At 49.1% G+C, this 26,328-nt stretch overlaps 1 protein-coding gene across 3 annotated transcripts in view; it reads right to left on the bottom strand.

Annotated features, from left to right (window-relative positions):
• Positions 1-1,026: 1,026 nt before the first annotated feature.
• Qsox1 (quiescin sulfhydryl oxidase 1) overlaps positions 1,027-26,328 on the bottom strand; it is a 35,651-nt gene continuing 10,349 nt past the window's right edge. For 2 of the 3 annotated variants that reach the window (XM_040738215.1, XM_040738217.1), the window contains 11 exons: positions 21,554-21,599; positions 20,756-20,858; positions 18,371-18,461; positions 14,148-14,290; positions 12,481-12,612; positions 9,274-9,403; positions 5,920-6,042; positions 4,996-5,143; positions 3,767-3,946; positions 2,409-2,764; positions 1,027-1,707 (listed from right to left, as the gene is read on the bottom strand). In XM_040738215.1, the coding sequence (XP_040594149.1) occupies positions 1,699-1,707; positions 2,409-2,764; positions 3,767-3,946; positions 4,996-5,143; positions 5,920-6,042; positions 9,274-9,403; positions 12,481-12,612; positions 14,148-14,290; positions 18,371-18,461; positions 20,756-20,858; positions 21,554-21,599 (1,461 nt within the window). In that variant the 3' untranslated portion in view covers positions 1,027-1,698. The remainder of the gene's footprint in view (positions 1,708-2,408; positions 2,765-3,766; positions 3,947-4,995; positions 5,144-5,919; positions 6,043-9,273; positions 9,404-12,480; positions 12,613-14,147; positions 14,291-18,370; positions 18,462-20,755; positions 20,859-21,553; positions 21,600-26,328) is intronic. The other variant, XM_040738216.1, reaches the window with a different exon arrangement.

Raw genomic sequence — 26,328 nt, 5'->3', positions numbered from 1 at the left:
GGAGTCTTTGCTTTGCAGGTCTCCCAGAAGAAGCCTTTCTGTCAGAGAGCATCCCAGACAAACAGCCTAGAAAGACCCAAGACACAGAAAACCCCAATCCCAGGATGGCAGCATGAGCAGGGCAAGGGACCAGCTGGTGGGCAGGCTGACTTATCCACGCCATGGACATGAGCCCTGGGGAAATTAAGGTAAAAGGGCTGGAGGGCCACCCTCCCTATCAATCAGAAGGTCGGGCACAGGGCCTGCCTCTGCTCTCAGTCCTGTGGCTGACCGATGCGGAGGGGCCTGCAACAGCATGTCCAGGAGGGCCCCAATCCTAGACACCCAGGTTTGCTTGGGGAAGTACGGTTACTAGGGGTATAGCATTTGCTGACAGCAATCTTTACTTGACATTTTGTGGGGATCGTCTGTGGTTCACTCTCAGACCCTTGAGCAGCATCTAGCAGGGAAAGCCAAGGAGGATATGGGGTGGGGTTCAGACCCCCAGAGGGAGAGGGAAACCACCCTCAGAGTCAGGCTGCTAAAGAGGTCAAATGCCCTGCCAGCTGCACCTCCCCCACCCCAGCTGCCCCAGCACAGGAGGTGTCCTTGGCATTCCACCTGCTGCACCCAATGCTGAGGCCATCTGAGCTAAGTGAAGATGTCAGAGAAAACCCCAAATCGAATTGAGGCTTCTGCTCCCCCCTAATGAGGTTCATTATCAGCTGCTCTGATCCCTGCAAAACCCCGCAGGCTGGATTAGGGGCAAAGTCTAATCCAGGCTGACGCCTCGTGGCTGAGCAGTCAACCCAGGCTGGCTGTCCTGGAGGAAGAGCTAACGGTGGCAGCTGCAGACAGGCTGCTCTGACACCCAGGCAGGTCTCAGGGAGGGTAGAGAGCAGCAGGTGACAGGGCCAGCACCCATGCCTGGGGCACAGGGAGTAAGGTGAGAGCCCGCCCCTGTACCCAGGAGTTTCGCTCCTGGATCTCAGGTGAGGCCGGACGCTGTGCCGTGGTCTCCAAGGATCAAGTCATACACACTATGTGTGACTTAACAAAAATAATTTTATTCCACACCCCTCCCAGTGGGGGAGAGTGGATGAAGCATGTGTACCAGCCTCTTCCCTCCTCTACCTGCCTACAGTGGAGCCCAAGGGGAAACCCTCCCCTCAGCTGCTCAGGCCAGCACCTTCCACAGCCAACAGTTAGCGTTGATTTTTAGAGGACAAAATAAAAGACAAGCGCCCCCAGCCCAGAGAGAAGTATGCTCTCTTGCAGTTAGTACAGGACTATCCTGACCCTAGTGTCACCCACCCCCTTGTCCCGCCACCAAGCAAGCACTGCACCCCACAGCCCAGACACTGTCATCCACCCAGCCTGCCAAACCCCACCAACCTCAAGCTATACCCTTGCAGCAGAAACTCTAGTTTGAACCTGGGAGACCAGAGTCACTTCCGGAAGCTTCCAGACCCACTCCTTTAGCCAAACCCCACCCAGGTCTGAGGTGCTGGAGCTGGATTAGGCCGGAAGTGATGCTGCACTTTCTTCATGTGGAGAGGGAGGGAAGGAGACAGCCTCAGAATGCAGTGAGGAGGTCCACGCCAGCCCACCCAGCCCAGGATCCTCTCTTCTGGATGGAAACTCTGGACTTGTCTACCTCAATTTAAGGCCAAGACCAAGCAGGAAACATTGAGACTTCAGCGGAAACGGGTCAGGACTTCACATATGCTGAAAAACAGGAGTGTGATGCTGAAGCCAGGGTCTGAGTCTCCCAGAACCCCACCCCTGCACTTTGGGCTGCCCCTGCCCCAGGCTGGTCAGGTGACACTAGAACCCTGTTTCTGTCTTGTCTATGGACCCTCCACAGCAGACTCAAGGGGGTCACTACAACAACTAGCTTCCTTGGACTTGCTACTCTCCTAAGCTAGAAACTGGAACAGAGGAGAGAGGAGACCAAGGGTGACAGGGGACAAAAATGCTGTATGGATGGCAGCTTCATTTCCTGCTCTCTTCCTGGACAGCCTAGGCTATGGGGTGACTAGGTGGCCCTTCAGGGTCCTCATCCTGGCCCGGAAGTAGGTGTACATGGCTAGTAAGCCCATGAAGGACACAGAGTAGAGCCCTACACAGAGGCTAATGTCCAGGTGGGAAAAACCCCCGCCCAGAACCTGTAACCACGGGCCTTGACCCTGTACAGCTCGGGCCTCGGGCCCTCCTTCAGGTATGCTGGCTAGCTGCTTGGGGCTGCGGCCTCCTTGCCTTAGCTCTAAAGGGCCTTGGAGACGGCTCGCCTCAGGCAGCAGGAAGGCCTTGGTGTCTCTCTTGCTCAGGTGTTGCTGCCCCTGGGTAACCCCCTGCCACTCTTCTAAACGCTCAGGAGGGCCCTGCCCTGCTGGAGCTCCACTCATTCTGAGGCCTGTGTATAGCACCTGGGGACCACTTGCTTCAGGCTTCTCAGCTGGGACATCTAGGGCAGTAGCTCCAAGGGACTCCGTAGAAGCAGCCCACTCACGGCCCAGCGTTGAATTTCTGGTCTCCAGTTCTAATGCATCCATTACCGGCTCTGGGGTAGCTTCCAGATTTTGAGGACTCCTCTGGGCTGCTGGCATATATGTAGGAGAGTCGAAGATGATGTTTGCTGGGGAGAAGTGAATCTTGAGAAACTTGAGGGTGGCATCTAGGTCCCACACAGGCACTTGTCCGTTGACTTCATTATGGCAAGTAGAACACAGTTCACGGGGAGGCCACTGCACCTTGGGGAAGTGCGGGTCCTCACTCGGAGCACCTGGGAAGGGGAGCACACACAGTTTGGTTGTAATATCTGGTCTGCCTAGGAGCTCAGGTTTCTTTTGTTCGGAACACCAGCTTTTTCATCTAAAACCGGCTCACCAAGCCTTTAAAAGGCTGGAAGATAAAATACAGATACAGAGCAAAAACAAGACTAGCATGCAGCTGGGCCTGGTGGTGCAGGACTGTATTCCCTACCACTCAGGGGATGAGGTAGGATCACACATTCAAGGCCAGCCTGGGCCTCTGCCTCAAAAAAGAGAAGACAGAGGACACTCTGGGGGCATAGTTCAGTGAGCCAGACCCTAGGTTCAATCTCCAGGGCTGGCCCAAGCTCAAACACCTCCTGGACCAATCTGTACAGTTCTGGCTCACAGCGTGACAGCCACTGCAGCATTTGGTGGCAGAGCTGAGGCAAGGGAAGGGGAAGAGGCCAGCTGGCCCCCAGGGAAGGTGGACACGTCTTCCTTTAATAGGCACTAGCAGGCTCCTGGAGAGGGAACCGTGCAGGCTGCAGCCCATGCGGTCCACCCACTCCTGGCCTCGGAGGGCTGTCTGGGAGGCACTTCTTGCTCTCCAGACATGTAGTATCCAGTTTACAGACGGCTTCCTCGGGCTGCCTGTAGGACCCACTGTGCTCCCACATACAGGGGGAAGGCAAACAATGCAAATAAGGGTAACTAGGATGACAAGCTCCCTGCCCCTCTCTGCAGCCCACTCTCTGATGACAAAGGAAAACCCCTCCTCTCTCCTCCCGGTTCCCGAGTAAGAGACTCATAGCCAGAAAGCAGAGCGGGGGAGGCAGGAGAGATTCTAAGAAGCTAGAGAGAGCCCTGGTATTAAACACCACAGTCAGACGGTGTCCCATCTGTTCCCCCTAGACATGGGACTGGTTAACAGGGCTGGCAGATAATGTGGAAGAAGCATAGGCTGTCACTGAAGAGATAGTGAGAATGCCCCCCAAATGCCACCTCTAGTCTTGGAAGTCGCCCTTCCGTACCTGAGAGGCGGGCATTAACCTTGTTGTGGCTGGTCCAGAGCCAGAGAACTGCACTGCTGTGAGTTTTCACCCGGTGCATGGAGGCAGCAGCCATCTGCTCGAAATGGTCCGCACAGTCTCGGCAACCAAAGAAGAACTGAATATAGTTCCTCATGGCTTGGAGGACTTCCTGGCCATCAGCTGTAGGGAAGAGACCCCACACGAAGTCCTTCATGATGCCAGCGTTTGCTGTCTCCAGCATGGTTCCCTACAGGCTGCCCTGTCCTCCACTCCACTGGGGTCACCCTGTACAAGTGCACCACATTGCCCTTGCCTACGTCTGCCTGCAGGAGGCACTACCGAGGTGGTCCCGTTTCCTCCAAAGCTCCTAAAGGTCAGTTCCTCCTCTCAGGCCCTCATCATCATCACCTTCTTCAGAGGGACATCTGGGCTTTATGTGACATGACTGGAAGGGATACAGCACTCTTTCTAGCCCCCATGATCCTCCTCCCAGTGGGCCTTGCCTGTCTGGGGCACTCTTAGAAGTCCATCCTGAGCTGGTCTGAAAGCTAACTTCTCTTCACGGCTGCTGAGTATTCTCACTCTGGTCCCCTCATACAGGCTGCCACAGCAAGGGTCTCTCTTGACTCTCTTGCTTTTTCTCTAATTGAAGCCAGACTCTCCTGAAGGTATCCCCACCCTCACTTTCCATATCTCTTGTCTCCTTCACACTTCATATACCTCAGGGTTTGCTTCCTGCCATTCTAAATGTTCCCTCCTCTGCCACCTCCAACCCTTTAGAAGGCAGCCTCCTACCTCCATCCATCAGGACCTCACAGAGAACGCTCACACACTCACGTACACACATACTCTCTGCTTCAAAATGCCAATGCCTGTACCATTGTGCTTTTATCTCCTTGGCCTCCCAAACCATTCCTCCTGTACCCACTCCAGGTATAACTGCCCCTCACCCCACTATAGCTGGCCTTGTCACTCTGCCTCGCCATTCTCAACAGCTCCATAATTGTATTCCTGCAAACTCTCCCCCCTTCCTTCCTCCCTCCCTCCCTCCCTTCCTTCTCCCTTCCTTCCTCCCTCCCTCCCTCCCTCCCTCCCTCCCTCCCTCCCTCCCTCCCTCCCTCCCTCCCTCCCTCATCAGTTGCCCCCAATATAGGATCATTCCAACCGGCTCCCGCGGAGGACAGACTAACAGAAGAGTGTGAGGGCAGTGAGGGCAGCCCCGGACTCACCTGGGTCCTGTGGGTGGTCTTCACTGTACTGACTTGCCTGCACAGTCAGGAGGTGGAAGAGGACCCACAGGGAACAGGGAAAGCCCCGGTACTGTGGCTTACTGCCCTGGCAGCCAACCCAGTTCACCTTCTCAGTAAGAATGGAACCCTAAGGAATACATGTGAACATGAGCGCACAGCAGAGAAGAGAAAGGGTTGGAAGGGAGGTGGCAACAGGAGTTTCCAGGCGCACACAGCACTGCAGCAAAGGAGGGCCTCTTCCTGGACTGTCACCTCTCTGTCGCCTCTACCCACCAAAGGAGCAGCAGATCTGAGAAGCCATGCCATAGACCAAGTTCTGTCTTTGAACCAGCAGTGCTGAGCTGATGGCACCTCATAAAACCCACATGGTTGTGCATGTCTATGGAGCGTGGCTTGCTTTTGCTGACAGTAGAAAGAATAGGTACCCTGCTGTGGGCCATGCCGAGGAAGTTGCTAGAACTATGGTTAAGAATCCTGGTGTCTTAAATAAATGTGATGCCTCGGTCTCTATTATCTTCACATTTGGGAAGCAGATGCAGGAGGACTGCTGTGAGTTTCAAGGTCAGTAGCCTTTGATACAGAGGAAAACCCTATCTTTAAAATAGGACTCCACTGCCTCACGCCTCGTTTTTAGCCCCAATCACTTACAGCTACGAGAGGCTTAGACTAGAAAAGTTATGTAACAGCTCAAACCTGCTTTCTTCATCGGCTAAATGGAAATCCTAAGGTATGAAGAGTCGATGAGACATTCTATAGACCCCAATGAAGAGCAGCTCGTTAATGATAAATGAAATAACTTCATGCAAACTGCTGGATAACACTGTCAGCAATCTCTGCGTAAGTCCCTCCGGTCCCGTGAATGCTAGGCCATTGGGAGGTTCTTTATTTGCCTTCCAGACTCACCTCGTTCCTGTTGTCCAGAGCAGCTCTGAAGAAGCTGTAGGGGATCGTCTTTCTCGGCTGCCTGTGAAGCCAGTCATTTATGGAGTGCAGGAAGTTCTTGGCCAAAGGCTTACCAGGGAAGTACTGCAGGTGGGAACAAGGGGCAACTGAGAGTAAAAAACAATTCTACAAGTGGATTCCTACAGCCTGTTCTGGGCAGAGGGGAGGCAATGCCTCTGGGTCTCCTAGGCTCTGTGGGTCTCCGCCAAGGCTCAAGCTCTAATGCTGACGTAACACCCAACCACTCTGAGGAAGGTCCAAGCACCATGCCACTCCCTGGGACTGCTGTGAGCGCCGGGCACACACCTTCTTTCCAGGTGGTCCTCTGATGGAGCAATGGATTGCCCAGCAAGGCTCAAGGGCAGTAGGCAAGGGGTTAAAATGGGGTAATAGAGGAGAACTGCAGCCGCATCCTGGTGGCTGTTTTCTGCTCAGAACCCCCCCCCCCCTTTACAGCCCAACACTCTTGGAGCAGCAGTTGGGCTCCTCAGCAATTGGGATCCCAGGGCACCTTCCCATGCCCACCAATAAGCATCCTGATAAGCATGGAAGGAAAAGCTGCAGGGACAGCTTGAGCCATTCTCAGCAGTGAGATGAAAGGAGGAAGGACTTTACAATGACATCACAAGAGGGGTAAAAGACCATAAAACATCTTTCAAATTCCTAACGCAGGACCCAGCGGGCTTCTACCCGCCTCCCTGTGGAACACCCACTCCAAGTTGCCTGGAGTGCACTCTCGTCTTTGCTTTTGCTAGGTAAACTGTTTTTCTGTCAGTGTTTCTTGGCTCAGTTCTTTCTTTTGAAAAGACAAGAACCAAACTGAGGAGAAACCTTCATTAGTAATGGGCTGGCAAAAGACCTTTTGTTTTTAGCCCATGGGCCGCCAGTGCAGATAGACCAGTTCAGGGCTTAGGGCCAAGATCCAAATCTTGATGGTAACTCCCAAGAGCCTCAGAGGAACATGAAAAGCTACTCTGACAATAAGTCAACTCAAATCTGATTAGTATCAGCACTTTAAAACCACAAGGACTCAAGGGAGGAGGGAACATGTGCACATGTGCACATGTGTGCATGTACAAGTGTGTGAGGGGGTGGGGGACAAGCGGGGATACCGCAGAGGAGCAGACAAAACCACGAAGAAGAAAGCTGTGAGACAACGATCCTGAGAAATGTGACGAAAACCATTTGACAGAAGAATCCTGGATGTAAGAATGCTACCAGGGAAATCTGCTACCTGAGACTGTCTTCTGAGAAGACGTTAAATGTCCCTACCAAACCTCAGGCTGGCCATCCCCCAGAGTGGAACATGGCTGAAAGACTTGTGCTTCAGAGTGCTTCCTCCTGGTTAGCCCCTGGGAGCTCTGGGCCCACACACTGATTACAGCTCCAAGTCAGCATTCTCACTGACCTCCGCCTGCCATCCTGACTTGGCACCTTCCTTCCGCTGTCTGAGGCCATGCATCAGAGGAAGGATGAATTAAAGGGCTCTGGACAACAGGAAGCAGGGAAACCTTGGTGACCACATGCCACCCAGTGGCCAGTCCTGATAGCTGCCCACATGTGACAAGGCAGGCTGACAGAGGAGCCCTCTTCACTCCAGGGTGTCCCCTGAGTGTTCATTGTGAAACACAGCGAGGCTAGATAAGATGTGAGTGACTTTTCTCTTGGACAAGGTTCTTCACATCTCTGGGCTGTCATTTCCTCGTCTATATGATGATGACAACATCCACAGAACTGAAGGGAAAATAAGCAAGTACCAGTACTCTGCACTACCAGCCTGCCAGAGCTCAAGAAAAGGGAGCAGCTTTGATTATCATTCCTCCACAGGAAAGTAGGGCAGAGCATGTCCATCATGCAGACAAAGGTCAAACAGAGCCTCTCCACCTGTGTCCCAGGTCACCCTGCCCCCACTGTGGGACATCCACATAAGTCCTCTGCTTCATTGCCATCCCGTCTTCCCTGAGAGCCCTGGCCTCGAGCTGAAAGGCCCCTTCCTCCCATACTCCTCTTCTGTCCCACTGGGAGTGTGCTGTTCAGGCCTCTGTCTAACCTGATGTTTTCTGTGTCTCCTCTCAAATCAGCTTCACACAGTGCAAAACAAATACCAGATTGTTTGCAGCTACAAACAGATGCAGGCAACACAGGAGAAACCACTGCTTGGGAGGACTCCTTTGGAGTAGACTGATCTGGGCTGGGGTGTCCCTCTCATTGAGGTCTGGAGGGGTTGGGGAGCACATAGGAGCTTTCCCTTAATGCAGTGGTAGAAAAACAGTACCGATCTATGGATTTGTTCCCTATGGTCAACAGAGTATCTGCCCCAGGCCTCAGGACTATGGGCTGCAGGCTGCAGGCCTCAGAAACAAGGTCTGTATCATGGGAATGGCTCTGCCTTGCCTGCAAAATTCCTCACAGGGTCTTCTGTGTACAGACACATAGGCCACCAAGCCAAGAGGGTCAGGATGGCAGCAGAATGGGCGAGACAGGGAGAGACCAGGAGGTTCCCACAGACCTTCTGGGAAGGGCGGGCTCAGATCAGCTGGGACTGAGGGAGGCTGAGTCAGCAAACAGGCCCAGGGGACAGGCAGCCCTGACTCAGCAGCAAAGCAGGGCAGGCTGGCTGTGGATGGGAAACTAGAGTGGGGAGGAGAGGGAACGCAGCTCTGCATGGCAAAGCCTCAGACCTTGGGTCTGGTCCTGCTGGCAACCCTAAGGCAAGTTACTTAAGCTCCTGGGCCCTTTAGATGGCGGGGTTACCACTCTGCAAAGCAGGTGAGGAGGCTAAATGCTTCTCAGACGTCAGGTCTTTGACAACCGGGAGCTTCTCTCTAAGGAGCAGCCACCTTTCCGAGAAGCCGGGAGCACAGTGCAGGGTTAACACTAGGGTTATGGGTTAGACAGAGAAGAAAGCAGTGCAGACAGCGCCCTTATTCAGTCTGGTGGTCTCTAGTCCCGTTTCCCCAGGCACCATGGTAGGATGTGAGAAGCCACAGTCTGGGGCTTAAGTGAGGTGGAAAGTCAGGGAAGCAGGCAGAGTAAGTCACCAGGTGGCTGGGCCTATTCCCAGGCACTGGGATATCCGACCGTGTCTCTCCCCTCTCTACAGGGTGGCATGGTCTCTGGCAATGTGGGAGCTGATATAGAATATGGCTATGAGAGGAGGTAGCAGCCTGTGGGGGACCTGGACAGCTATGGGTCCAGGTGTCCAGTCAGACATGAATTCCTCGAGAAAGAGGCTGGTGTGGCGTATGGATTCCAGAAACACACACTAACTACATATGGAACTACAGAGACAAAGCAAGCTGAGGCCCTCCTCACCTTGGCCAATATCGCCATAAACTTTTTCAGGGCCTGTAGGCGTGGTCCCTCCAGAACTGAGAACTTTCCCACTTCTACACGAAAGATGTAATGTAGTGAGGATTCCAGGTCGGCCATGTAGATCTTGGAGCTGAGAATCGAGAGGAAGCAGACAGAGAAGGGCGTTAACCTCAGAGCAAGCCCTCAAAGAAATGAAGAGGGAGCATTACTGATGTCACAGTAATGTGTAGCACTTGGCTCCGGCAGCAATTTGCTGAGTGCCTTGGATGAATAACTTCTCTAAGTCTCAATCCTTCATCTGTATAACAGATATAACATATTGCTCACAGGTAAGCTGCTAAGACAATGATGGACTAAAACAGATGTAAGCCAACAACTGGTGCTGGTGGTAGGGCCTTCTCTCCAGGTCCAGAGCCAGCCCCTTCTGTAACTCATTGACCAGGATCGTTCTGTTTGAGCAAAGACACTTAGGAGCAGACAAACAGACCAACAATGCACATACACAGGCTCTGGAAAAGCTAGGCTCTCTGGGAAAGGGGCTGGGATGGCAGAGAGATGGGAGAGGACAGGCATTCTTTGGTTCTTCATCTGCGTGCGTTTCTAGACCTACACGTTATACCTCTCCAGCCCGTTGTGCCGTCCCATGTCCACCATGCTTCCACGGGGTCAGGTACTGTGGGGACGGCACTGAATGTTGGCTACTTCTCAACCTTGGCCTCCTGACTGCTGGTTCTGGCCTCAACACGGCGGTGAACTAGCTTTATGGGCTTAGGCAATTCCGAGTCCCTGGGCTACTGCACTTGTAAAATTAAGCAATCATTCTGCCTCTTGAAGGTAGAGCCAACAAGGCCAGCTGCCAAGATGAGCAGTGACTACTTACATGTCACTCTCAGGCAAAATCTTCACTGTGGTGTCCTCTGGCCTCAGTTTACCTCACCATTCTGACATTCTGCCTCCAGAAGTGACCTCATTGGTCTGGAGAGATAGATTAGCAGTTAAGAGACTCTACTGCTCTTCAGAGGAGCCTAGTTCAGTTCCCAGCACCCACAGAAGGCTGTTCTTAACCTCCTGGAATTCCAGCTCCAAGAGATCTGATAACCTCTTCTGGCCATGACAGACACATATGTATAAATAATAAAGTAAAATCTTAAAAAGTGGCCTGATGGTGGAATGAGATGATGCAGGAAGATGGTAAGCACAGAGCTTGGCACAGCTCTTATAGTAATTTAAATAATCTGAATGATAAAAATGACCAGCAATGCCTTTGTGTGAAGGCATGTGTGTGAGGTGCACACACGAGTGCATATGTGTGCATGCAGGTGTGGCCACATGTGGAGACCAGACGCTAGGATTGGGATGCCATCCTCACTTGCTTCTCCACTTTATTTTTTGAGACAGGGAGTCTGCACTCAACTTGCAGCTCACCATTTCAGCCAGACTGGCTGGCCGTGGAGCCCAATTTCTGTCTGTCTGCACACTTCAGCTCTGGGATTACAGTGCATCACTACATCCGGCTTTTACATAGCACTAGTGATTTGAACTCAAGGCTCATCTCTGCACAAGTACTTTACCCACAGAGCCATCTCCCAGGTACTCAGTGCCACTTCCTAAGTCTCTTTCCTTGTCACTTTATTTACTAAAACTCTCTCCGCTGTACTTCCACCTATAGCGTCTGCGATGCCAGGGTGTGAGACCCTTCCTGTACCTTTCTTTCAGTCCTCTATGTCCCCCACTTACAGGGTATCTTTCTGAGCCAGCACTGAGCTGCCTGGTCAGACATCCTTGCTTAATATTGTAGCTGGGTACTAAGGCAAGAGGTCTCTATTTCCATCTCCATGCACAGCGTCATGGTGTTTACTATAAAAGCAAAGCCCAGGAGTCTCAAACAACCAGCAGTTATTTAACACTTAAAACTATGCACAGCTGGGCAGTGATGGGACACGCCTTTAATCCCAGCACTTGGGAGGCAGAGGCAGGCGGATCTCTGTGAGTTTGAAGCCAGCCTGGTCTACAAAGTGAGTTCTAAGACAAGCTCCAAAGCCACACAGAGAAACCCTGTCTGGAAAAAAACAAACAAACAACAAATAAAAAAAAAACTATGCACAGACAAGGACTACCTGAAAAAGTAGTGGACTCCCTAATACTTGCAGCATTCAGATGAAGTTGGGTGACTTCCTAGAAGGGACACTTTGAAAGGGACTGTAAAGTCTATGAGAAGAGACCATCAAGGCAACCATCAAGGCTAGCATAGTGACTTCCTGTGTTACTTTCATGCAAAGGTATTGAGCTTTATTCTACTTTATGCAAAAATCGCTTAGAGACAGAAAACAAATGGACAGTGCATGCGCGCACACATCACTCTGAAAAAGCTGGCCCTCTCCAAGAGTGAAAGCTAAGGATCTGGCTACTCACTAAGGCTGGAGACCTGGGATAGCAGAAGGGCATGGGGGCAGCTGGGCAGCAGTTTCTCTTTCAGAGCTGATGCGCACACAGATGCCAGACCTCACATCTCATACCCACTAGACAGATAGGAGCTGTGTGGTCCTGAAGAAACAATTGCTCAGGACAGAAGTTAGTATAGAACCCCCTAGTGATCCTTCACACTGATTCCACTTCCCATCTCCTTCCCTCCCTCCCTTCCTTTTTCTCATTCTCACTCTGGCTCTCTTACTTCGTAGCTGAGGCTGGCCAGGAATTCACAATCCTGCTGTTGTGACCTCCTAGGTACTGCCATTACAAGTGTATAGGACCATGTCTGGCTTCTACCTGTTTTTGAGTAAAGTTAAGCTTGTACAATATGGGCAATAGACAGCATTACTTCAGTTACAAAGGGTAACATGCAATGCTTTTTGGCAAGCCCACATCTGGCGCTGAGGCCCTGGCATAAAGACAAGAGAGGCCACAGAAAAGTTCCTGAGCTTGGTCAGCAGCCAGAAACCCCCAAAGACCTTGTATATAGCAGATGTTACTCAGCTGGGGATGTAATTCAATCGTAGAGTTTCTACCTAGCATGTTCAAGTCCTGGGGTGGGTTCCCAGCATCACCAGAACAAACAAAACAAAACCCAAGGCCAGCCATGAAGGGACACATGTCCCTATCCACATGACAGGAACAGGAATGAGTGAGGCAGTGCTTGTGAAGGAGGTGTGGCCTATAACCAGAGAAGAGGTAGGAGTAGGGATGTGTGTGAGAGCTTGGTGCCCTTACACGCTCGCAGTCTTCCACACTGTGGGCACTACGTCAGTAGTGACTGGTACAGCTGTGGATAAGGGGTCTTCCCTGATCGGTCCAGACAGTCCCAGCAGATAGGATGTATAGAAAGGCCTGGATTCCATCAGCCTGGGAAGAAAGCAAAGGGAAGCAGTAAGTACAAAGGAAACATCACATAGCCAATGTCAGGAGAGTAAATAGAGTGTCTCCTCCAACAGAAAGGCTTATCAAGAAATATCTAAACTTGTTCCCATCTTGTCTTTGGCACCTTGAACCTTACTTTAACTTGTCTATTAACTGTACATGTTATAGAAACCCTATTTTATATCAACCAGATAAAGAACCCCTATCTGAAAAAGCAACTGGACCTAATAATTACTCACTGTGCCCCCTTGGCTCCAGTCAAAGCCATGATCTTTGGAGGCAGGTGGGTGTCACTCGGAACAGCATCCATTCTGCCTTAGAGAACTGGGGATACAGTGCAATAGGAGAGCTACCTAGCTGTGCAAGTTCTAGGTTGGGTCCCCAGCACCACAAAGACAAAAACCTACCAACATCTGCCCATGACAGGAATGGCTGGGTTTTACTGTCTTCCCTACAGACTAAAGGCAGTCACCCTCCCACAAGCTTGTTCCAAGACATCATAAGGTAACATTACTCCCCAAGGAAGTCAGAGTTTTAAAAAGAATATCAATAACAGAGAACCATGTTTGTCCAAATCCTCCTGATTCCCCTCTCCTATTACAGGAGTCTTAAGAGCAGGAAATATCTCCTCAAAAAGGTCTGGCCAAGGTAAGCATCCGTGACAGGACGTCTCATGGGAGCCAGCATCAGGAAGCACGGCTCCCCTGCTATGCCATCCCAGCTCAGTGTCTATCAATGAGCAGATGGTTCAGTAGCAGCCATCGTCACAAACAATTTTCTCCTCCACCAACTCCAAGTGAGGCAACAATGGCTCTTCTGGCCTCTAGGACTGGCAATTTCTGGGCCCTCCCAGAATCCAGCCTAACATTTCCCTTGTGAACGTCACACTTTCTGAACTTCCTGACTCTGCCTCAGGGGCACTGGTGATCTAGGCTAGGGCAAGAGGCTACCTAGCTCAGCCTCAGTGTAGGGTGGTATTAATGACCCCAAGAAGCAGATTTCTGGGTGGCTAGGGTAGTCTTGAGTTCCTTGGCTCCCCGAATTTCTGCCTGCAGGGCCAGGCTGACATCAATCATCTGCCTACAGAGGGCACCAAGGCACCATCTGGTGCCATTTAACAGGGCATTCAGCAGCAGGAGTCTGGCAGAGCAGCTGAGGCTGGCTTGATTATTTTCTCCTGACATTTTGGAACAGGCTATTGTCTGGCTCCTAATGAACTTTTCTGCAATTAGAAAAGGAAAGGGAGAGAAGGCCCAACGTGTCTGAGTCCTTGCCAGGCCCGCACCCTGTCAGTGAACTCCTCTGTGGACAGAAAGGATGGGTGACATGGCCTGGGCGTGGTGTAGATGTGTAAGAAGAATTCAGGGCTGAGGCAGAAACCCTGAGCTGCAAGTTGGAGGTCTTGTCTCACGCCGAGGATCAAACAACTGCTGCTCCTACTTGCCTGTTCTTCCTAGTGACTGCTCTAGGCAGGAAGAATGAATAGACAGGGGGAAAAGGAGAGGGGATATGACACTTACACAGGTATTCGGGAGATAGAGCCATTCCGAAACAGCAGGTAGCACGATGGAAATTCAGTGACATCAAACTTGTAAACCACATCGCTCTCTGTATTCAAGACCCTGCGCACTGGGACATGGCGCTGGGACAGGTCCAGAATTACCTGCAGAGACAGCAGGATGTGGTGGGCTTACTCAGTGGGTAGAGAGAGCTGAGTACTAGCCTGCAGCTTGGTAGGTATTTGGTAGCAGCTATATTCTATCTAGATTTGAAACCTTGCAGAGCAGACAACTGTGATAAAGTTCATACAAACCTCAGGGAAGAACTACCAAATACTATCCAAGATAAGGGCCTTGGAACTGTGCAGATGTCCTATGGTAGTACCAAATGAATATGGTAAAATGTTTTTTTTATTCTTATATGTTTAAGCTTTATATCTATATCTTAAGTCAGAAAAATATATTGATCAGACAGGGTCATTTTGTTTTTAGAGAGAAATAATGGAAAATAGCATTTCCTGTTATGTACTACATTGTGTATTTGGATGCCACACTTAATCTCCAGAATAACACTGGGCCAGCAGCCCCCGTCAGGCCTTCACACCACAGCTGCAGCCGGTGAGTCCTGATGTCACAAGACCAACCTTCCCCTGACTCAACTTCCTTACCTGCAAAATGAAAATGATGACAACAGTAACAAACAAATCTTAGGGGGCTGTTATGAAGACTGCACTGATAAAATTTATTAAAATGCTTGTAATAGTGGCCAGTACATGGTAGCTATATATGTTATTTATTAAAAATATATAATTTGGGCTGGGTACATGGATCCATAGATAAAGTATTTTCACACAAACGTGAGGATTGACTTCAGATGCCCAGAACTCATGTAAAAGCTGGGGTGGTAGCATGCATCTGTAATCCCAGCATGCCTATGGTGAAATGGGAGGTGGAGACAGGGAAAGCCCCAGAAGCACACAGGCCAGCACAGACAATAGTGAACAAGAGACCCTGCCTCAAATAAAGTAGAAGTTAAGGATTGATGTCTGAGGTTGTCTTCTGACTTCCACATGGGCTTCGTGGCATGCAGATGCCTGTGTGAACACACACACACACACATACACACACTACACTTACACAGGAAAAGTTTTCAGCTGGGTATGGTGGTGCACACCTGTAATACAGAACTTGGAAGGTGGAGGTCAGAGAGTCATGAGTGCAAGGCCTGTGGTGGCACCAATTGGTACCAGGGAGCACGGTACTGCTATGACAGACCTGACCATGCTGCTTGTTGGCAGAATGGGACTTTGGATTAGCAAAGCAGCTGAATACTTTAAGCAGGGCTTAATGGGCCATACTAGTGGGAATGTGGAAGGCAGTGGTGCTGAAATTATGACGCCCAACACAAGAGGTTTCAGAGGAGAAGAATATTAGTAAATGTCCTAGAAACTGTTCTTGTGATATCTTGGCAAAGACTCTAGCTAAGGCCAAATAAGAGTTTTGAATTAATGACATTGGCAGAGGAGATTTCAAGACAATCTAGTATTGACACTGACAGGTGGCTATTAAGGGTCACTCTTAGCAGATCTATAATGAAAAGGAACAAGCTGAGAAAGGGAAAAAATATAAAACATACAGTTTCAAGAGAAAAGTAGCACCAGGAAATGTAATGGAACTAAGTCCAGTGCTCAAGGAGAAAAAAAGTTTAAAGAAAAGCCTGATGCTAAATGGAATAAAGGGAGTGGTGGCCTCAAGGCAAGACCCCACCCAACTAAGTTTCCAACTTTTGAAAAGGTTCCAACTAAATAAAAGCTTTCGCAGTGAATAAAACCATGGAAAACAGAAAGCTGGTGAAAATGTATTTGAATGAGGCAGCTGAGTTCCAGCCCAGCAAGCAGCAGAACTTGACAGCTTCAGCTCCATGGTTCTGGTTTTACAGTCAAGAACATAAGAAATGGGTTGTATGGAATCTCCCTCCACAGCTAAGGAAAGCCTCTGAGGTCAGGTGTGGCAGAGGAGTCCCTGTATGGAGACTCAGGGGGACCATTTCATGAAGCTGTGAAGTTGAAGCCTAGATTGCTTTCAAGAGACCCCAAGATGTTGGAGATGCCAAAAGTCATGGGATACCTGCAAAGGAGAGCTGCTAGCAGGATGTGGAACCAGCCCAAGAGAGAGAAATGTGTTGCAGTTAACCACAGGTAAAAGAAGTTGGCGGACTGAAGAGCATTTTGACATCAGACGTGGAGATGCAGAGTTTGGAGTTTGCCCTAATGGTTTTTCAGTCTTGCTTTGGTCCTGTATTTCCTCATTATGATCCTTTTCCTCTCTTTTGGAATAGTAATATATATTGTATGTGCCATTGTAAGTTTGAAGTATGTAACCTGATTTTTTATTTTGATTCTACAGGAGGCTACAGTTAAGAGAGTGCTATGAGTCTCAGAAGAGACTGAACTCTGGCCATTTAAACAGTATTGAGACTGTTAGAGACCAGGACTTCTGAAGTTGGACTGAATGCAGTTTTGCATTATGATATGGCTATAAGCCCATGGGGGCCAGGGTGTGGAGTGGAATGTGGTGATCTGAATAAGAATGGCCCCCATAGGTTCATATATTTAAATGCTTAAGGAGTGGCACTATTTCAAAGGATTAGGGGGTATATTTTTGTAGTAGGTGTGTTCTTATTGGACTCACTGGGGGTGGGATTTGAGGTTTCAAAAGTCCAAGTCATGCCCAGTGTTCTCTCTTCCTGCTACATGTGGAGCAGGCTATAGAATTCTTTGTTACGTCTCTACCACAATGTCTGTCTGCATGCAGCCATGTCCCTGCTACAATAACAATGGACTGAACCTCTGAACTATAAGCCAGCCCCAATTAAATGTTTTCTTCTATAGAGTTGCAGTGGTCATGGTGTCTCTTCACAGTAACAGAACACTGACTAGGACAAGGCCAGTCTCAGTTACCTAGTGAGTCATAGGCCTGCCTGAATTATGTGGAACTCTATTTCAACAAGACCAAATCAAATCAAATGCTATTCTGTAGACAGAATAGACAGTAATAGGAAACAGAGTCCTATTTTGTAGCTGAGGAACCACAGTGTAGAACTGAATCATGTTGTGTGAGGTGAAGGGAGAATTGATTCTAATCAACATTTGTCAGTCATCTGTGTTTGACAGGCCTAACCAAGACACAGAGAGGGAGCCAGAGGGTCAGGTACTCTAAGAAGGCTGCTGGCAGTCTTCCTAACTGCACTCTGAAGGGCTGAAAGGTCCCAGAAATCACCAATGAGGAAAACTGTCCTGGGCCCACAGTAGTGTCTAAGCTCACCCCCTCAGGTCTCTTCTCCCAGAATGACCTTGGAACACGTAACAAGCATGGCCGAGTTATCTGTGGCAAGCCCGAGCACCAGCAGCACAGTGAGTGCTCTCTACAGCAGGCAAAGAGGTAGATCTTCATAAAGCACCTGCTGCACGCTGGCCACTGATCTAAGCTCTTCCCTACATTGCCTTAGTGAGCTTTCCAATATGAACAGTATAAGCAAACATGACTTCTATTCAACAGCTAGGAAATAAGGCTCAGGAGAAGCTGGGCAACTTGACCCAAGACATTCCTTGAACTGAGGGAGAAGTGCTGGTCAAGGATATGGTTTCCTCATGAGGGATCAAGTTAATTCTCATGTGTCTAATTCACTCATACCCCCCCCTTTTTCTTAACACCAATTTTATGCAATTAGGGCAGTGAAGGAACAACACAGGTTTTGAGTCAGACTGCTCTCTTCCACATTACTAGCTGTGTGATCCTAGACATTTTATCCCATTATCCCATTGCCCATTTATCCCATTTATCCCAAGTTTAGGGATTAGCAGAAATGTGTTGGTATCTAGCCCTAGATGCAATAAACAGCAGGTTTACTTTTAGTTTCATAGAGAGAGGAGAGAACAGATACTTTTTTGTTGTTGTTTGTTTCATTTTTTTGAGACAGGGTTTCTCTGTGTAGCTTTGGGGTCTGTCCTGGAACTTGCTCTGTAGACCAGGCTGTCCTCAGACTCACAGAGACCTGCCTGCCTCTGCGTCCTGAGTACTGGGATTAAAGGTGTGCGCCACCACCACCCAGCCAGACACTAACTTTTTAAAGTAGAAAGGTACCAAATGCTCACCAGGAGTCAGGCAGTGCCTAGCTAATCTACACTGGTCTAAACTGGGCAGCACTCTCCCTATGGCCTCTTCTGAGACTCAGGAAAGCTCACCTCTCTACCCACGTAGGAGTCTTTGTCTTCAAAGATCAGGGCCAGGAACTCTGCTTTATTTTTTGCAAAGAATTTGTTGATCTCCTTCAGCCTGCAAAGAGATAAATGGGTTCATTCTCTCCATAGCCCATGGAAATGAGGTAAGACTCCCAGGGTTACAGCACTTCCGATGGGTCACGTTTCCCCATAATGCTGTGCCTCCCTCTGCCAGCCCACCAACAGAAGGACACCAAACCCTGACATCTCAGAGGATGCCCCTCATGCTATCTAACTCTTCTTATTGGACCCACCTTGGGATTTATTGTTTTGTATTTTTTGTTCTGTCCCTTTTAGAAGTCAGGAGTAAACAGGAGGCAGGCTGGGGATGCTGTCAGACCAGCCACCTCCATGTTCTGGGTAAGGCCCAGGCTTACTGAAGACGGTTCTACTGGTTCCCTAAGAGACTGGCAATTAGAACCCATTAAACACAAGCCCTGGTCCAAGACAAGTCAGGACAAGTGGGGAGAGCAGTGTTTTCCTCTCAGAACAAGGGAACCAATGAAGAGAGTTCTGGGTCAGGAGGATGTGGAAGTCAATGACTCCAACCTCTTCAGCTCCAGGTGAGGAGAGTGAGGCCCAGTCTTCTTAGGAAGAATGATTAAGAAGGTAAAGTCTATCTCTCAATGAGAGGACTAAGCTGCAGGTAATTGTAAAAACTCAAAGAAAACTATGTCTCTCATTCCAGTTAAAAAGAGAGCACCCAGCACGTGTAAGAAGAGGACAGGTGACAAGGCACGTGGGCAAGAGGAGAATGCATCTTCCTTTATCCTTAACGTGGTCTCACTTCCCTGCACTTAACCCAAAGACATGTAGCAAATACCTCCAAACAGAAAGGGTGACATCAGGTCAATGCTAGAGTCCAATCTGGTGGCATATGAATGGATGTGCCAGAGAGGTGGGGATTAGGGTAAACCTTTGGTGGATAAAAGAAGTTCTGTAGATAACATCAGCCTCTGGGTGGCATTAGGTGGCCAGTCTCTCTGACCACATCCTCATACCTACCCTAAGCTGGCAGAGGAGCAAGTCCTCAGCCTTCTGGAAGAGGCAGTTCAAGTTTCATCACGTGTATCTGCCTATATTCTTCCTAAGGGCATCAAAAGGATCACTTTGAGACAGGTTGATGGATCTGGCCAGTTTGTTGCTTTTATGGTTCCCAGGGAAGAAAATACATTATAAAAGATGTGTGTGTGTGTGTGTGTGTGTGTGTGTGTGTGTGTGTGTGTAAGAGAATGTGACAGTGACATAGCTACAAGGAAATGGAAGGAAAAAAATAATTGGGGTATAGTCTAATGTACATTTTCTAAAGGGATGATATTATGGCTTGGATATGAGATGTCCCCACAAAAGGCTCATGCATTGAAGGCTTAGTCCCCTGCTGGTGAGTCCAATCACTGAGAGATGATTGGTTCATGAGGGTTCGGATGTAATCACCAGCATATGGATTCAGAATTTGATGGTAGAATCAGGAGGGGATGGAAACTTTCAGAGGGATAAGTACATGATTGTGCACCTGTCCCTGGGGGATATACTGTCCTCAACTCCTCTTTGTCTTTCTTTTTCTCTTGCTGCTTCTTGGCTGCCATGAGATGAGCAGCTTCTGCCCAATGCTCTAACCACCATGATACTCTGTATCATCTCAGACCCCCAAAAATAGGTCCTGCCACATGTGAACCAAAATGTCTGAAATAATTAGTCAAAACAAATACTTTTTTCTCTTAAATTGTTTCTCAGGTATTTGTAACAGCATGGGAAGGGACCAACAATTACCAAAGATGGAGTCTGGTTATGGAACCCCAACCTACATTAGGTATATATGCTTGGCCCAGGGTCTTTGTGAGGCCCTCTAGAAAGATGAGGAATTAGGAAAGATGATGGAATCATCATTAATTGAATTCAACACCAGTTGACCATTTTCAGTTTACAAACAGGGCCTTATTCTTCTGAACATCCTAGACTTTCCTTCTGGTTGGTGCCTTATCTCCTCTGTCCTCTCATTTTCCAGTGGCCTCCCCTGGACTAGGCAGGGAAAACATCCGACATCCACAAACACTCCTGAGGACCAGACAGGAGAAGCAGCAACCAAGTATGACCTGAAGAACTCCCCTCACACACTTTTTTTTCCACCCAATAGGTCAGGCCTTTGACCCTCAGCCAGCCCCTAAGAGACAGGGTTCCTCAACACCTAAAGCAAAAAGAAGTCATTACCAGCTACTCTCAAGTATCTACTCCATAGGTAAAGGGCACAGGAAGAATCAAGATGGGTCCTCTGACCCATGGTTCCCAACACCTTCTCCATGATTGGGCCCCTGACCTATGCTACACCAAGCTTGCCCCAACCCAAAATACTTGGCAGGCTTCAACGATGGACAGGCTGAGGGCCATGTGTCATTGTGGGACTCCAGAGCATCAATGAGCCTCCTACGTAGCGTCTGCAAGTTAGCACCAGCCACTAAAAATGAAAACAGAAGAGGGAATCAGGAAAGAACAATCCCTTGTACCCTTGTCAGTTTCACTTACAAACAAGGGTCCCCAAACCAATTTCAAGAAAAAACACATGCCAGCCCTCCTGTAAGGAGGGGGTGGAGTGACGGCTCTTGTGGCTTAAAGCAAAGCAAGAAGCCCCATCCCTGCACCTCATTAATGGAAGCTATTTAGTGAACAGTGATGTCACCATTGGTCTTCATGCAGACCACTGAAGAGGAAAGTGACTCCTTGGCATATGTCAGCTTTCCTACATGCCCATCTGTCCTTGCTCTTTTCCCTGGAAATGGGTCTCTGAGGCCGGTGTCTCCTCAGTGGGACTCCTAAGCTGTCATGGCAGTCAGCCAAGGGTCAAGGATCCAGAGGGTAGAAAGGTGTCCCTCAGAACTGGCTTCAGGGTTAGAGATATGCTGGGAAGATGGTTCCCCACCCACAAACCCAGGACTTTGAATAGACCATGCATGAAGGGCTGCTCAAATGGGCTTTCCTGCAGCATCTCCCAGACTGACTAAGGAGACATATGTGGGAAAAAGACTGCTCGGGGACCGCTTCACCCATGTGAATGGGGGTTTTCTTGACCCCGTAGGAACCCAGGTAAAAAGCAGAAGTGCTGAAGAGAAGACACTGGCAATGTCAACACACAGCCAGAGTCAGAGTACCCACCTGGCAATGTTGTTCCAAAACTATGCTTGGAGTATGCCTTAAAAAACTGAAAACAAACACAAGAGTCAGCAGTCATGTCAGGTAGGCCTGCACTTAAAATATAGCTGCCCTCTAACTGGGGTGGCTTTTGGATAGACTACTCATTTTTTGGAGCCTCACTTCACCTATAAATGAGATCACGGAGGTTTTGTTCTGGAACCCCTCTCTAGTGTCCCCACATTCAGTCCTTCCACCAAAGCACTCTTAGAACCTGGAGGCAGCAGCTCAGAACTTTCCAGGAGACCAGCTTCACAAAGCCCTGGCACCTGCACCTCATTCCTGGAAGCTATTCAGGGAACAGGGAAAGGACACTGGCTGTCTTGGTGCAGACCATCCGAAGAAGAAAGTGACTCCTTGGCATATGTTAGCTGTCCCACGTGCCCATCTATCCCTGCTCCTTCTGGAAATGGGTCTTTGAGGCCAGTGTCTTCTCAGTGAGAACACCCAACTCATTGTAGCACTCAGCCAAGGGTCAAGAATCCAGGATAGGTCCTACTGAGAGGTGGATCTGTGCCCCAGAAAAAAAAAGACTATAACACACAGTCTTCAATATCACGCTGTTCTCTTTCCCCACACAGGCCCAGTGTGTCACTGGAGTGAGGGGACAGAGGGAAAGCTAGGCAGCTTATAACCTGGGCTTCTGCCCAAGGGGCTGCAGGTCCCCTGCCATGTCCTCCTATCTCTAGAGAGAAACGGTGGTTGTCCTAGAAGATACTCAGCTATCTGCAGAAGACCCTGAAGGCTTCTTCATGAGGGCCTTAAACTGCAGGGTCATTTTTTTCTGGTTTAGTCCTCTATTCCGACAGCATGGCCCCAGCCTTATCCCAAGCAGGCGGTTAAGTGCAGCCATAGGGTCTGGCAGAGCTGGGGTCAAGACTTGGCTTTGAGATGTTCTTGCTGTGTGACCCTGGGAAACCCTTTGGCTTCACTAAACCTTAGTATTCTGATCTTTAAAATGAGAATGACACCACCAGCCTAGAATTGTTATAAGAGTCAATAACATAAAACTAAAGTAATTAAGGCACAGTAACCTGTACATTTAATAATTGACTCAATAAATGTCAACTTCATCATCATCATTTCCTTCTATACACACACCCTTTTAGCACCAGGACACATTGAGCAGCTAGGACTAGTCTGTTCCATTCATATGTAGGCAGGGAGGGAAAATTCACGTGAGTAACAGACTGCAGAAACCAGCCATCCCCTACTTGTGACCTCATTGTCCTTCCTCCTGCTCTCTACCCCATTCTCTTTTCAAAATATGAATGTAATACTTTATTCATAAGGGAAAACCCCATTTACGTATATCATACATGTGCCCATGTTCTTGGCAGTTACTGAACAAATCTTGACCTAGTAAAATTATTATTCTATTACTTGTAAAATGCTCACAAATTTCCTGAATTTTTGTGACATGAAATTAAGCTTGTAACACACATTGGAGCCTTTATGGATAAACTGCTTCTCAGAAACAAAACTAATGTGACAGTGCAGGGTAGTTAGCTCAGTGTGGTACTGCAGCTGTGCTCTCGCTTTTGTACAGATAAGACAGACTTACTTCTAGGCCTCTCAAGTCATGGACCAGCCTCCAATGGTGTGGCTTGCTCATAGCTATAACAGTTACATTCAGCTCTGCAGAACAACATGGTACCCCTTCTTTCATCAGTTATCAGGCCACCTAAGTCTGAGCAAGCACTTGTCTTAATGGAGCTGGCACGAACCCCCCCCAAAAAAACAAAAGGCATCTCCTTCACCCTAAATGTCAAGGCTCTAATCTATCATAGGAACTCTCAGGAGGCCCCTGCCACAGAGTGCATGACAAAGGACTTTCTGTGCCACTACGCTGCCTTCTCAGTATTCAGACACTTCCTATCTACCTTCTAGAACAGATCACCCTTGGAGAACGTGGCTCCCACACCTTATGATCTTTGGAAACTTTTTCCTACCAATTAATGTCTTTCTCATTATACCCTTTCTCTACCAGCAATTTTTCTGGGCTATGGAGAGATCCTAAGAGTCCTCATGTAAACTGTAGGAAGACAGAAGGGAAGAAAGGCGGGACTATGGAAAGGCTTCTTGCTCCTGCACTGCCGAATGCCTCTTCTGCTCCCAATGTCTCTCCCCACTACTCGGAGCCACTAAAACAATTCAGGGAAAGCCACGTGGTGACTCTCTCTAGCCAAGCATCTCCCAGGTGCCGTTTGTGCTCTGGGCAGTAGCTGTCTGCGGCTTCCCACCTCCCTAGACAGCTTTTGTTTTGTTTTCCACGCACAGTTTTGAAACTATCTCTTTCTTCTCTCCTTTCTCATGTTGCCACCCTCCCTGGATTACTGGCCAGTGACCAGTCCTTCTCGGTTGTTGACCCTTGTCCTGACTTCACCCTTGGCTGCTCTCCTGTGCCACTGTACCATCTGCTGCTCTTAGTCTCTCTCCTGCTGGCACACATCAAACCAAGTCATTCTTTGTTTGAAGTGCCCTCGAAGGAAGGGGCTCCGTTTATACTTTCAAATGAATGACTGAATAAGTGAATCAAGAACAAAACTACTGTTTTTCTGTTACCAAGCCATTTGCTTTGTTCAATGGATTTCTGAGTCCTTACCTGCCCTAGACTTCTGGTTTCCCCTGGTAAACTCCACAGGGGTGTCAAGGCACCCCAGCCCACGCACCAATGCTGAGCTGTCCCTCCTTCAACCTACTTCTGCACCTGTGTTTTACCTCACCCAGCAATCAGCCCTTCTCCCTGTTTCCCAAACTAGCATGGCCCTACCCTATAACCCCCATCCAGTCACCCGGCAAGTTCTGTGGCTATGCCTTGGGGACACCTCTTCAACAGCCTTGTCACCTGTCAATAATACCTCTCACCTTGTCTAGACCAGGGCCAGTAAGTGAAAACCTAGTTCCTGATCTCTTACATTAGTAGCCATTTGCTTTCTCTCTTCATGAGTCAGAAATGTTAATCCCAGCCAGCGAGGTAGCTCAACAGGCAAAGGAGCTCACAGCCAACTTCAGCTGCCTGAGTTCACTCCCTAGGACTCCTGAAAGTTCCTGTGACCTCCACTGTGGTGGTTTGACTAACACCGCCACCCATAGGTCCATATGCTTGAATGCTTAGTCAACAGCGACTGGCATTATTGGAGAAGGGTTAGAAGGCATGGCCTTATTGGACTAGGCGTGGCCTTGTTGTCACAGGGGTAGGGGGTGGAGGGTAGGGGTGGGAGGTAAGGGTGGGTTTTGAGGTCTCAAAAGCCCATGTCAGGCCCAATATCTGTCTGTTCACCCCCCACTTGCTGCAAAGCAAGATTCGGCTCTCAACTACTTTTCTAGTACTATGCCTGCCTACTGGCCACCATGCTCCCCACCATGATGATGAATTCACCCTCTGAAACTGTAAGCAAGTCCCAGTTGCTTGACCATGGTGTTTCTTCAGAGCAATAGAACAGTGACTCAGGCACCCACCTACCTGCTAACAGCTTATACATCACTGCAAACCACACTGTCCCTGGTATGGTGTCTGGCATACTTAGCTGCCCAATTCAGCAGCCATACCCCTTTCATCACCTCCAAGGCTCAAGTGGAAATCTAGTCAGGGCACATTTTTGTCCTCAGGAAAGTACACCCTTGTTAAGTCAACCACTGGAGGTGTGCACCTACCTGAGGTTATGTTACCCTGACAAAAGGCAATGGAGCCTCCAAGAGTGCATCTTTTCTCTGACAGCAGGCAACAGTTCCTTTGTTTACAGTCTCTTTCTCTTGATTTGTTTTATGTGTACATGGGTTTTACCTGCATGTATGTATGTATATCATGTATGTGTCTGGTACTTGCATTAGGTAGAAGAGGACATTGGATACCCTGGGGTTAAGGGTGGTTTTAAGTCACCATGAGGGTGCTGAGAACTGAACCCAGGTCCTCTGCAAGAGCAACAAGACATCTCTCCAGCCCTGCCTCTTCTTTTCACCCCTCGGCATAAAATAGGACAGAGGAAGGCACTTCTGCCTTCGTGGACTTGCTGCCCCTGTGAGGCTGTGGCCTTCCCACAACAGCAGGACAACTGTTAGCACGGGAAAAGACACCGGGAACCTAAGCAGAAAGCACAAGTTCCAGGAATGAGTGGTAGTGCTGGAGCCAAGCGTACAGAACCAGTTTACAGAAACATAATCAAGTCTCCAAGCATTTCACACTGAATTCAGGAAGACCAACAGCCTTAATTACCTAGTCTCTGTGCTGTGAAAAGTCAGTGTAGCAAATGGCTGGAAGACAGGAGATGAGAACCCATGTCCTTTTCTCAGAGAGGAAGAAGACACCTAAATTCTCTGTCACCCTGAAAACCTGCCCTCTGGCTACAGGGTTCTAGTAAGAGCTCTATAGAGTAACAGCCTGGACTCTGTGCTATGAATTGCTCCATACTCTGCCTGGCCTTCAAGGACCTGGCATTCTTGGGCTCCTACTGTCCTTGCCCTGGCTCACCCCTGAGCATGATCCTCTATGTAACAAGCCACACAATTCTCCTCACAATGACCCCAGCTCTCACCTTCCCTGCCCAAGCTCCTCTGCTGAGGATGCACACAGAAACTACCATTAGACTCAGGGGACAAGAAACAAGAAGAAAACTAACATTTACCAATCCCCCCAAATGCCAGTGCCCAGGCGATTCCACAGGTAAGGCCTCTATTCGCACTTGGGAATCTTATTAATAGATGGTGTCATCCCAATTTTGTAGGCAGGAAAACTGAGA

This window comes from Mesocricetus auratus, unplaced genomic scaffold (genome assembly GCF_017639785.1).
Source record: "Mesocricetus auratus isolate SY011 unplaced genomic scaffold, BCM_Maur_2.0 Super-Scaffold_100676, whole genome shotgun sequence".
In the NCBI taxonomy this organism is placed as follows: Eukaryota; Metazoa; Chordata; class Mammalia; order Rodentia; family Cricetidae; genus Mesocricetus; species Mesocricetus auratus.
The sequence above is the reverse complement of the archived record's forward strand: the minus strand, read 5'-3'. Positions and strand labels throughout refer to the sequence as shown.